The sequence below is a fragment of the Crotalus tigris genome, unplaced genomic scaffold, assembly GCF_016545835.1.
Source record: "Crotalus tigris isolate CLP2741 ecotype Arizona unplaced genomic scaffold, ASM1654583v1 scf7180000024339.11422700, whole genome shotgun sequence".
Taxonomy (NCBI): domain Eukaryota; kingdom Metazoa; phylum Chordata; class Lepidosauria; order Squamata; family Viperidae; genus Crotalus; species Crotalus tigris.
Window position 1 is genome coordinate 7,428,169 of NW_024100509.1, and position 12,865 is coordinate 7,441,033.

Below are 12,865 nucleotides of genomic sequence, written 5' to 3' on the forward strand. Positions count from 1 at the left end.
GATTTTTCCACGACAAGCCTTTAAGCCTGAAATCAGCTTGGAGGCCTTGCAAGATAACATATTCTAGAAGAGGGAAACCCTGTGGGAAGCAGCTTTTAAAACTATGGTGATGGTAAGTTGTTTTAAATGAAGAACTTCAAATATTTTTTGACAGTAACTCTATTTGGAAGACTGAAAGTGTGGAGAACTACAATTTACTCCTCGTATTTGATCTCATATTGCTTGCTCTATAATAAGCCTTGAGATGTGACTTAGTAAAGATAAAAAATCTTAATTTTTTTCTATTTATTCAGAAGATACACTGTGGTTTCTTTTCACTGGCATACTCAACAGAGGAGAAGCTGCTGCTGAATGGTACAGTTCAGCCACCCACGCAGTCCAGGACTGGGCCTTATCACACTTAAGTGGCACCCGCGAATGACAAACATGGGAAAGGCTTTACAGCAGTAGATACTGAAAACATAACAGCAATTCTACTTTGCTAGGCCAAAATTTGTCTAACTATCATCTCATTTCCTACTAAATGAAACTTTCAATACTTGAGAATAAGAGCTGTTCCACAGAAGTTAACATTTAAATATAAGAGGTCTCTATTTGGAGGCTTCACACGGCCATCATGTATACAATGGTCATATAATTTGAAAAGAGGGTGGCACTGGACTTTCTTTTTGAACGTGGAAGGGAAGATTGCAAGACAGGTCTCCTTGTTTCAGGAAGAAACCAATCTCACAGTTTGCAATATATGAGATAATAATAATGCACCCAAAACTTGATTTCAGTAGCTTTACCAAATTGTTTGTCCTGAATGGAGATGATGAACTTCATTGAGCTGAAAAATCAGAATAGGGGCTGGGTCATCCAAACCTTGTGTCTGATAAAATAATCAGGAAGCTGACTACCCATCCTGGTAGTCCACTGGTATTCTGGCATATCCAGAAAAAGCAAGAGTCCTTGAGTCTCTACGGAGATATGCAGGAATCAGACGCCAATAGGCTTGTAAAGAAGAGTGGTAACATACTTCTTCTTGTAGCGATGGGTGGCACTAAGTACCATGACACCATCCTATGGGAGAAAACACGAGAGTAGCTAAAAAAGAACAGCAATTATTACAGACTCATGCACACAATTTTATTATCTAGGAAATATTTCATATGTATGATTTCATTTTCTACCTCCCTCCCAAATTTTTAAAATAAAATGAGCGGAGAATAAAAATATATACAAGATGGCTCCTTCTGGGAAACCTGAGAGGAAACAATCATGCTATATCCATGGCACCAAAGCAAAACAAACCAAGTGGGTGGGGGTGGGGTGGAGTAGAGAAGCTAAAAGCCTCAGGCATTACTGGAATTTCACATTTTGGTTTCCGTCCTGCTTGGAAATCTGAAATCTTGAATTGGACAAGAAGTCAATTTCTTTTATTCTTATGTTGACAGAGTAAAGTGTACAAGTGCAGCAAGATATGGTAGAGTACAGTAAGAACAGACAACACTAGATTACCTTAATGGAGAGTGCATAAAGGTGGTTTAGCATCACGTGGTTTGGCTCTGGCAAGAGGGCTGGATCACACTGAAAGAAACACAGGACTCTCATCATGCAACTATTTCCTTTTCACTAATTATCTGTCAAAACATAACTTCAGTCTGGACATTTATGAAAAATTATCTTACACATATATCACCAAAGTTAGGCATAGGTTGTCTTGTTTCAAGATTCTGGTTTGAGAATTTTGTGATCATGAAACTTGGGGAAAGATGATTATTATAATTTTGTTCTTATTATTAAATTTGTATTCCTCCTGATTCCCAGTGACACCGGCCTACTCACACATAATTTTTTTTTAAAAAAGAAATTGCAATTAAAAACAAAAATAGGAAATAAAAGAGCAAGATAGAGCCAGACTTGAATGGAAAAAATAAAAGAATCCAAGGTGGCTTAACTCACTCTTGCCCTAGGCCTGGGAGAAGAGCCACATCTTCTGGCCCTTTGAAAGACCAGTAGGGTGGAGGCCATCCAGGTCACAAGGGGAAGATTCCAGAGGGTAGGCACTGTGATAGAGAAGGTGCGTTTCCAGGGTCTTGACAGATGGCAATGTTTAATTGAAGTAACCTGGAGCACCCCAACCCTGCCATATTGAATTAGTTGAGCCAATGCTACAGATATGCATTTAGGAACTGTTACTCACTGAAATATTAGTATCCTTGTTAAGGATGACTTGAAGAAGATGGGGAGGAAGAATTGGTGGATATTTGAATCGCTCTTCAGGCCGATATACATACATATCTTGGCCATAAATTCCAGGAGGGGAACCAGAAAGTTCTATTGAAAATTAAACAGTGTGAGTAAAGAAACTAGCTCATCATTTTTACTGTTCATGCTAGAAGTGGAAAAAAAGTCACCTCGATAGGAAGTCTCTGAACTTTCAAGGGAGTCAACTTTTAAAGCATCGAACACTTCAAAATCCGATTTTTTGACATGAATCAGATTGTTTATTGTTCCCATCTGACTGGTCACTACAGGCTAAAAAAACAAAGACAGAACTATGAATTTATATAAACTCAAATGTTGTCACCTTTGACATGTAGAGATTTCACTCACAAAACAAGAATTGTCCTGATCATGGTCACATTCTAGATCCAGCTCCATAATTCAGACTAGAATAGGAAGAAGGATACATACCAGTTTTAATTCAGTACAAATTATGCCTTAGCTGTGAACTCACTATGGGGACTACTTTTCTCATCTTCTTCAATAAGCTAGAAGAGGCAAGATTGAACAATTTTGGCCCGTTTTCTTTAATTTTCAGTATTAAAGGTGGGAATGGAAGTGTAAGTACCCACCCCACTTTGCATCTTAAGAAGACAGAACTCTTGGAATAATTCTTCCAACAGGCATCCTTTATTAAGAGAAAATGGTTGCAGGTGTTCTAGACAGGACTTAGGGTCCAAGCTCTCCCATTCAAGGTTTTAAGGGGTTCCCCAGTAGCCCCACCCAATCACCCCCTACTTCCAGCGACAGTCTCAGGCATTACACTCCCACCCCCTTTTCCTTACTGCTGGCTGGATGGAGACTTCAGAGAAAACTACATGAAAGGTAATAGCCCCATTGTTATGGTTAGCCCTTTTGGTGATACACACATCCAGTTCCTTTGAAGTGTACCGAAGGAAGTGAGGGCCATAAAGCCCCTTTGTTCACCCCCTTCCCTTCATCGTATGACAGAATCCAGAGAAGGCAGAAATGGGGTTTTCTATAACTAGAGATGAAATATAATTGGATTCTGACAGGAAGCAGTTTGCTTTTGTTAAGGCAGATTTGGCTTATGGTCACTCACTCATACACTCAGAGCCCTGAATTATTGCCACACTCAAATCACTTTCAACCAAACACTGAGGCACAAACAGTTTTTTAGAACAGTGGCCCCCAACCTTTCTGGCACCAGGGTCTGGTTTGAGAAGAAAACCATGGACCTGGGGAGGGAGGGATGTGGTTTTGCATGTAATCCTGCAGATGAACAGGTGAAGTTTTGCTAGCTCACCCACCACTTGTGGGGCCCACTTCCTAACAGACAATGGATCAATAATGGTCCGTTGTCTGGGGGATGGGGACTCTTATTTTAGAATATAAGGAGACCCAGTGAATTTAAAATATAGTAACAGCAAATGTTATTGGTTACAATGTCCGTGTGTGTGTGTGTGTTCTTCACTTACCTACCTCCTCAGCTAGGCTGGCAGGCACTAACCAGAGGGATGGAAGCTGCCAAGTCTGGGTTCAGAAACAACTCAAAGAGTGGGTGGACTTCAGGATCCCTTTTATCAGCCATAGTCCTTGCTTTGTTCTAGTTGTTGATGGGACTTGGGCAGAGGTTTCCCATATGTTCAAGTCAAACTTCTTTTATCTGATTCAGGTCACATTTACTCATTTGTTTCCTTAACAACTTGGTTTCTTTTCTACTTTCCCTAAGGGAGCTTTCCCTGACTTTTGTCTACCCTGCTTACGCGCTTGCTTCATGTCAGATTTGCTGCCACTTAAACCTCTAATTAGAAACGATCCTTGGCTCCATTTTTTGAGAAAGGTATAGTCTTATTAGAAGTCAAGTGCATTGCAATAGTGCATAACCAGAACTGAGAATTGCACACCAAAATCCCTAAGTTCAACTTTTTCCTCCCTTAACTGCCTCCCATCACTGACCATCCCATGACCAATCGGGTTCAAGCAAGATGTTTTCAGGACAGTCACTTCATGTGTAGGTTGGTATGCAGCTGTGTTCTTCTTCCAATCAGAAGCAGCATCTTGAAGAGATATAGCACATACTTTCATTTTTCCCCTTGCCTTCTCCCTCTCACCATAGTTCATGGCAGTCTGTCACCGTATAGCAGCAAAGCACAAGCAAGCATTAAGGTGGCAGCTGACACTTCATCTTTAGGTATGGCAGCTTAGGCCTAGTCCCACACTTTCCAGAGGTGTCCTACTCCTACCCTTAGTTTGGTGGGTTTGGTCTGAAAATATTGACAGTAAAATTCATTGAACTTCAGCCTATTTTTCATAATTCAACTGGAAGTAACTGTGAGGATGAGGGTGATCCATCTCCTGAATCCCTTTCCCCTTTTCTTACTCTATAGATTATACATAAAAGTGGGTCTTTTTACTGCTGAATTTCAATCATGCAATGTTGGGGAAAGGAGCAGAAGTGGAGCAGGGGCTGACCAATCAACCTGTTGTAAACAGTACTAAGATAAATAACTAAGCCAAATATTTTAAAAATATAAAAATGTCATCCCCCATGTATCAGTGGAAGTATATGGAATCACATTTTGAATCAGTTTATCACAGACCTACTGAAAGCAATTTCCTTTTATGTTCACAGTAATTAAAGATCTTAACCATCGTTGTCAGTCATTCACTTGTGTCTGACCCTTAGCCACTCTATGGATCAGTATTCTCTGTGCCCATCTCACACTGCCTCTTTCAGATCAGCCATGGTCATCCCAATGTCATCTTTTATAGCATCCAGCTATAAAAGAAAGGTAATCACCGAGTTATGAATGTTCCCTTAGCAAACATTTGAAGTTATGCGATAAGCACCCCCTGGTGTTTACAAAAAAGTCCCGCAATTACGAATGTTCCAGCACCATGGCAGTCATTCACCCTTACGAATGACTGCAGTGGCACTGCAACATTCATCCTGGCTATTTCCCCCCCTTCCCCTCCCCCTGGGTCTCCCTAGGCACTAAGCCTGTGGATACTCACCATGAGTATCCACAGATCGAGACATCCTTCGCTTTCTTGGCTACTCCAGGCCTTCGGTGTATTTGCAGAGAATGGAGGCCTAAAGTACTCCAAGATCATGCAAGATCAGTGGCATGAGATCTCTTGCTACTAATCTTGCATGATCTCACAGTGCTTTAGACTGTTCTCTGCAAATGGAGACCTGGTGGAGAACTGCGGCCAAAAGGCTTTGCAAATGCAGGTAAGGGCTGAAATTTCAAAGCCATCTCTCCATTTGCAAAGCCTTTTGCAATCTTTGCAAAAAGCCTTTCTGGCCGATAATGGAGGCTGGGAGGGACGCATGCATGCATCCAGGCCTCCATTTACGGTGGCAAAGCCTTTCCTCAAGACCTATGCCAAAGAGAATGGAACCCCTGGGGCTGTTTTTGTCAGCAAAGGGCTCCAGGCTGCTGTCGCCCAGAACGGGGGCTGGGGGAAGCTTACATGTGCCTTCGGAGGCCCTATCTGGCATCAGAGGCCTTTCCCAGGCCACTGCTGGCCAGAAAAGAGGCTGGGGGAAGTATGTGGATTACCCCAAATATCTCAGAGTTCTCAAAGCACCTTGGCGAAATCTGGTTGGCTGGAAACAGACTGGTCACGGGGAGGGATGGACTGGGGGCAAATCTAACCTTATTTTTGTATCCAGCGAGCATAGATTTCAGAGCTGGTTTGACTTTACTGCAACCATCACTTTTGGTAAAAGAACCCTTTGCTTTAACCAAATGAAGTTGAAGGCTTTTCTTTCCTAAGGGATTGGATTGGGGCAGGTCTGACATTAAGCCAGCTCTGTAGTTGTGATCAACCCAGAGAGGAAACTGCCTTTACCGTGGGGACTATGCAAAGGATGTTGGCTCAAGGGAGTGACCAGGAAGAGATCGAGGCCCAGGGGGAAGTATCCTTGAAGCCCCTTCCTGGAGGGCTGGATCTATCCAGATGGCTGGGAGAGGATCCCAATGGTCCCTCGGGGTTGGGAAGAAGGAAGAATGGGAAAAAACCTCATGGGAGTGACATTCACTCATCGTGGCTGAGGCAGCTACCAGCAAGAGACCCGAGTGGACCTGGAGGAATTGGAGGAAGAATCGAGCACAAGCGAGCTGAAGCAAGAGGACTGGATGCTGGAGCAAGCCAGAAAGTTCTTGAGAGGAACTTTTGGTGGTCTCAAAGCTCGAGAAGCCGTAGCCCAGGTCACACATCCCACTGACCAGGCAACTCCAGTCACAGCAAGCGAGAGAGCAACTACTTCTGCCACCGCAATGGCAGCAGCAGAGAGCCCCTTGGCCACTGCAACTGCCCCAGCACCTGGCCCCATAGCCCAGCCTGAACCCGTTGCAGGAGCAGTGTCAGGAAGGTGGAAAGGATGCAACTCACCAGCCCTGGGAGTAAAGGCAATGGGGGTCTTCCTTACACATGTTTGGACATACATGGAAGAATATGGTCCAGAATTAGCCACCAAAGAGGCTAAGGTATGCTGTGTGACCATGGCATTAGAGGGGACTGCAGCTGAATGGATGGTCACCTTCTGCAATGATGATGCCTTGGAGCTGAGAAACTTCGACCATTTCATGGCCGCACCATTTCAGGACCATTTCAATCTATCCATTTCTGTACAATCTAATTTTTTAAAAATTAACTCTTCCTCCGTTGGTAAATCTTCGTTTTTCCAATATTGAGTGAATACAATTCTCGCTGCAGTTAATACATGTAAAATTAGATATATATATACTCTTTCTCATAATTTACTACAATTATGCCTAACAAAAATAATTCTGGCTTAAAATCAATGTTTTTTTTGTCATTTTTTCTAACCATATGTATATTCTTGACCAAAATTTTTTAGCTTTGGTGCATGTCCAGCAAAGATGGTAATAGGTGTCTGGTTTTTGTTTACATTTCCAACAGTTGCTAGATATGTTTTTAAACATTTTTACTAACCTCACTGGTGTTAAATACCATCTATAGGACATTTTGTATATTTTTCTTTGTACGCTTTGTTATTTTAGAATTTCTTTCCCAAAGGCTTTGACAAATTTCTAGTTCTATGTTATGTCTAAAAATCTTTGCCCACGTTATCATTGTTTCTTTAACTTGTTCCTCTTCCATCTTTAAACTTAACATATATTTATAAAGTTTCTTAATCAATTTTTCATATGATGTCAGTAATATCTTGTCAAATTCTGTCTGTTCTTTATAAAATCCAGATGTTTTAACATCTTTTTCATATCTCGTTTGGATTTGCAGATATGGCCACTATGGTAGGTCAATACCCTGTTCTTCTAATTCTTGTCTGTGTTTTAATTTCCCTTCATTATTCAAAATGTCTTTATAAGTCACAATTTTCTCATAGTTAGTTAGGTTTGGGTGAACAAACGCTTCCACTGTTGAGAGCCATCCAGGTATTTTCACGTAAATTTTTGCTTTTACTTTTCCCCATTCTAAAAAAAGTGCATTTCTTATAAAATGATATTGAAAGTATCTGTGTATTTTATTCTTCCCATACCATAGGAAGGCATGCCACCCAAGTTGTAGATCATGTCTCTCTAAGTATAGTAGTCTTTTATCTCTAAGTCCAGACAAAATATAGATAAGGTTTATGATAGGTTTAGTATAGTTCTTTTCTCTTGCCACTAGATGTCACTAGATGCCCATTTTGTAATTTTCCAGTAGTTTTAAAAAAGTTTAGCTCTGATAATCTCCAATAGAAATATAAAAAGGTTTAAAAATATTAAAGCTCCCCAAACTTTCTTTTTTTCTGTTTCTCTCTCTTATATCCACAATGATATTGTAGACTTCTCTATTTTCCCCCACAAAAACTGAAACCACCGCTTTTATTCTGGAGGGAGGAGTAAACCCCCCTCCTTCCTTTAGTTCTGGGGATCTTGTTACTTTTGGATGCTTTTTTCCAGAACAGGTTTTATGATCGTAGAAGAAAAATAGTCTCATCTAGGTCCAATGTGTTGCTCACACTTTGTTAGAATTACTTTTCCTCTGATGGTCAGCAGCCAGTCTTTCTCCTGCCGGTCCCCAGGGTTCCTTGGATCAAGCGGGTTGGCTACTGCCTTCCAGTGATCGACAAGGGTCCCCTCTTGGTCTGTCACCTTTACGGGGCGACTTTTGGTCCTTTTTGGACCTCCAGCAGGAAGAAATTGGGTGCGAGAATCAGACCCCTGTTTCCCTGTGCCTGCCTTGCCGCAGCGACGAAACCCAGGGTGCAACTGATTCTTGATCAACCCTGTCCTGGTCAAGAAACTGGACATGAGACTCAAACAGCTTAAAGCGTCCATAGCTTTTTGCCAGCTAGATGGCTCAGTGGTACGGGGCAGCGACATTTGTTACCGATCCAACAGAGGAGGATGGGTACATACACAGAGACCCTGAGCTTCATTGTAGCCCTGTCATGGTTCCGACAGATGAAATTCTTCAAAAGAACTTCAAGGCATTGTTTACCTTAAAGAATCTTTTATTCGAGAAACAAAGTATCGGCACTACGTAGTCTAAACAAAAACTAAATTCCCCTCCCCTGGATACAAAGTAACAAAGCACAATTCCCTCCTCCAATAAACAGTCATAAATCACATTCCCCAATTAGCTTGAAGCGCGGACGTTCTCCCCAGCTCTCCAAAACTCTATCAACTCTGGGCCCAGTGACCTTGGGTTCCCAAGGCTGAGTTAATATTATTATGACTAGCTGGACTCTCATCCACATTCCCCCTCCCAGCATCAACTAACTCTAAAAGCAATAGAGAAAAATGGCTGCATTTCCATCTGTTGTCAAAGCAAGAACATCCGATGTTAGCAGAATTGACATAGCCCCTGGAATGGAAAGGCCACTTGTGTTAGGACTGTCTTGGCTCCAGAAATTGAACCTCTTTGTGAACTGGAGGAGGGGGCTGCTAAAAATCAGACTTGCTGATTATGAACGGGGAGAGGAAAAGGGCTGTCAAAAACCTGCTACAAAGTTGCAGCAGGCGAAACAGAAAAGGGAGTAGCTGCCAAAGATTGGCTCCAGTGTAACCCTCGGATCCCCAAGGAGTGCTGATACTTATGGCATGGCTTCACTGAGAAGGGGTCAGATGCACTCCCACCCCACTAGCCAACTGACTGTGTCACAGAAATCCTATTGGGGCCAAACTACCCAAACCTAAACTGTATTCCATGGCCCCTAAGGAATTGAAAGAATTGCGGACTTTTATAAACAAAAACCTGAACCATGGATTGATCCTCACTCAATAGTGCACCTCCTGCAACTTGGTGAAGACCTTCCCCTTGGCCAAATAACAAGTCAAATATGTTCTTCATGAGTGCAGCCTAGAGCTATGGTGGTGCAGTGGTACTGCAGGCTACTTCTGCTGCCTGCTGGCTGCCTGCAGTTCAGCAGTTCGATTCTCACCAGTTCAAGGTTGACTCAGCCTTTCATCCTTCTGAGGTCGGTAAAATGAGGACCCAGATTGTTGGAGGCAATATGCTGACTCTGTAAATTCCTTAGAGAGGGCAAGCGGTATATACAGTAAGTCTAAGTGCTATTGCTATGATGGAGAGTGGGTAAACATTTTCTATACACAGAGTATTAAGCCCATAATAGTCCATGCACAGATTAAGGAACCCAACCTTCTTTTCCCTAATCAGTACTGGGGCAACCACCCTTGGTCTGGTGGGTTGGATGAACCCATGCTTCAGGTTTTTGTCTATGAAAGTCCACAATTCCTCACTGAAGACATCCCATAAGTCCAGGTACTCTTTGGGGATCCGAGGGTCACCTTGGGGCCACTCTTTGGCAGTTGCTCCCATTTCCCTTTTTGGTTTCACTTGCTGCTACTTAGGGCTAGGCTTTTGACAGCCCTTCTCCTCACCCCCTTCATCCCTTCCGCTGAGTCTTTAGCAGCCCAGTTGACATAGGAGTTCTATTTCAGAAGCTAAGACAATCCTAACATAAGGGGCCTCTCCATGCCAGCGGCCATGATAAACCCAGGGTCTCTCTGTGTGTGCCCCTCCTCATTTCTATTGGCTAGGTGATAAATGTTACTGATATTCCCCCTGCCACTGAGCTGCCCAGCTGGCAAAAAGCTATGGGCACTTTAAGTTGTTTGAGTCTCATGCCCAATTTCTCGACCAGGGCAGAGTTGACCAGGCATCTGGTGCACCTTGAGTCCAAGAGAGCTACTAGACTCCCTTTGCACCTCGAAGATCAAATCACTAGTACTACGGGGATGGTTACTGGGCTGACCGGGCGACTTACCAAGGGATCATCATTGTAGTTTGATTAATTTTCCATTGGGCTGTCCACCGGGTAGTCGGAGTTCTCCCACTATCTTTGGGGGATGAGGTGAACTCTATGACTTCTACACCCTTTGGGCGGTCTCATGGATTTGTGGAGGGTGGTTTTGCCAATTTTTTGGCAGGATCCTTTCTGAGCATGCAGCTCAACAATCAGCAGCTTGGTGCCCCTCCTTCCCACCCCTAAAACAGCCAGTAGATCATTGGTGTGAGGTCTGCTTGTATTGCGGCGGTTTCAGAGCCTCTTTCTTTTCAGGGAGGGATCTTCTCCACACAATGGCTCTGTCAATATTTGGATTCAGCCAGGTCAATTTCCATTTCCTCTGCTAGCTAGGACCTAAAATCAATGGAGGGTGAGGTGGGCTCCTCTGGAAATACAGGTGCTGTAGACCTTGTTGCTTAATCCATCTCGGAAGCATCTGATCAAGATGTCTTCTGGCCAGTCAGTTAGTTGGCAGGCCATGCCGCAAAACTCCTGGGTATACTCAGCCATTCCCCTGCACCCTTGGCTGATGGTCTTTATGTAGTCTCTGGCTTTGCAATAGGCTAAGGAGTCTTTGAAGCTCTTCTGAAGTGCAGCCATGAAATGATTGAAGTTTCTCGACTCTGGGGTGTCATTGTGGAAGGTGACCATCGATTCAGGAGTCTAGGACCTTTAGGCTCCCACCATTGGCCACACCCACTTCACTTCCAGCCATCTCCCTCAGCTCATTCATAGCCAGGTTTCCTCCTCTGCTGGCCCTCCGCTGGCAATTCTCCCTGGCCAATGAGCCCCTGGCCCCCTACCCCTCACCCTTCGGCCTGGCCTATTCACTCAGACACACTTTGTCCTAGGTGTTTCACTCCACAGGACAAGAAGCCCCATCCAATCAGGGGGCAATGACGACACTGGAAAGGGCGACCGAGGGTGCCATGAGGGGGATGCTGGTGACAGGTTATAGGAGAGGGCAAGACCTGGGGGAGCATGACAGGCAGATGCTGATTGCATGCAGTTTCCAGCAGTGCACTCCAGGCACCACTAGAAGCCACACACACTGTTTCCCTGCTGCCGCCCGCCCTGCCAGAAGCTGCACGCAAGCAGTATTTGCCTGCCCCCCTCTGCAGATCTTGCTCTCTCCTATAAGCTGTCACAAATGCATCCCACTCATAGCCCCCATGGTCGCTCTTCTCAGCACAATCGTTGCTGCCTTCCACCACTGGCTGGCGGCTGAAGCGAAACACCTGGGACAAAGGGTGTCTGGGTGAATGGGCCAGGCCAAAGGGTGGAGGACCCAGGGGCCCAGGGAGAATCACTGGGGGAGGGCCAGTAGAGGAGGAAAGCTGGCTGTAAATGGGCTGAGGCGGGGGATTGAAGGTGAAGTGGATGCGGCCAATGTTGAGAACCTAAAGGTCCCATTCTGCCTCCAATGCCATGGTCATGGAACACACCTTACCCCAGGGCTGTCAAACTTGCAACATCATGTGACTTTTTTTCCATTGCCGGCAATAGGGTAGGCATGATTTCAGATGACGCATCTGGCCTGTGGGTCGGCAGTTTGATACCCCTGCCTTAGCCCCTTCAGTGCCTATTTCTGGATCATATTCTTGCATGTATGTCCAGACCTGCGCCAGGAAGAACCCTAACTGCTTGGGGTCTCCAATGAACTTTACTCCCAGAGCTGGTGTCTTGCATCCTCTCCACCTTGCTGGCACTACTCCTGCATCCTGTGCAGGTTGAGCTGCAGAGCCAGGTGCTGGGGCAGTTGCTGCTACTGGGAAGCTTGCTGCTGCTGGCATCACAGTGGCAGAGATAATTGCCCCATTGCTTGCCGTGGCTGGTCAGTGGGATGTGCTGTCCAAGCTAGGGCTTCCCATGCTTTAAAGTTACCAAAAGTCCCCCTCAGGAACTTTCTGACATGCTCCAGCTCAAGTCCTCTCGCTCCAGCTCACCTGTGTTTGATTCTTCCTTCAGTTCTTCCAGCTCCACTTGCGTCACTCACCGGCAGTTACCATGGCCCCCATGAGCAAATGTCACTCCCATGGGTTTGTCTTCCCATTCTTCCTTTTTTACGACCCTGAGGGACCATTTGGGTCCCAGCCACTTGGATAGATCCAGCTCTCCAGGAGGGGGTTTCAAGGATGTCTCTCCCCAGGCTTTGATCTCTTCTTGGTTGCTCCCTTGAGCCGACATCATTTGCATGGTCCCCATGATAGAGGCGTTTTCCTCTCTGGGTTGATCACAACTTCAGAGCTAGCCTGTCAGACCTGCCCCAATCTGATCCCTTAGGAAAGAAAGACCCTCAACTTCATTTGGTTAAAGTAAAAGGGTCTTTTACTTTAGGTGTTGTGG

General features: G+C 44.6%; 1 protein-coding gene across 4 annotated transcripts in view; it reads right to left on the minus strand.

Moving 5' to 3' along the window:
- Nucleotides 1–255: 255 nt before the first annotated feature.
- The window catches only part of PRKAB2 (protein kinase AMP-activated non-catalytic subunit beta 2), a 28,709-nt gene continuing 16,099 nt past the window's right edge, over nt 256–12,865 (minus strand). For all 4 annotated transcript variants that reach the window (XM_039325916.1, XM_039325913.1, XM_039325912.1 and 1 more), the window contains 4 exons: nt 2,400–2,520; nt 2,186–2,319; nt 1,501–1,569; nt 256–1,062 (listed from right to left, as the gene is read on the minus strand). In XM_039325916.1, the coding sequence (XP_039181850.1) occupies nt 979–1,062; nt 1,501–1,569; nt 2,186–2,319; nt 2,400–2,520 (408 nt within the window). In that variant the 3' untranslated portion in view covers nt 256–978. The remainder of the gene's footprint in view (nt 1,063–1,500; nt 1,570–2,185; nt 2,320–2,399; nt 2,521–12,865) is intronic.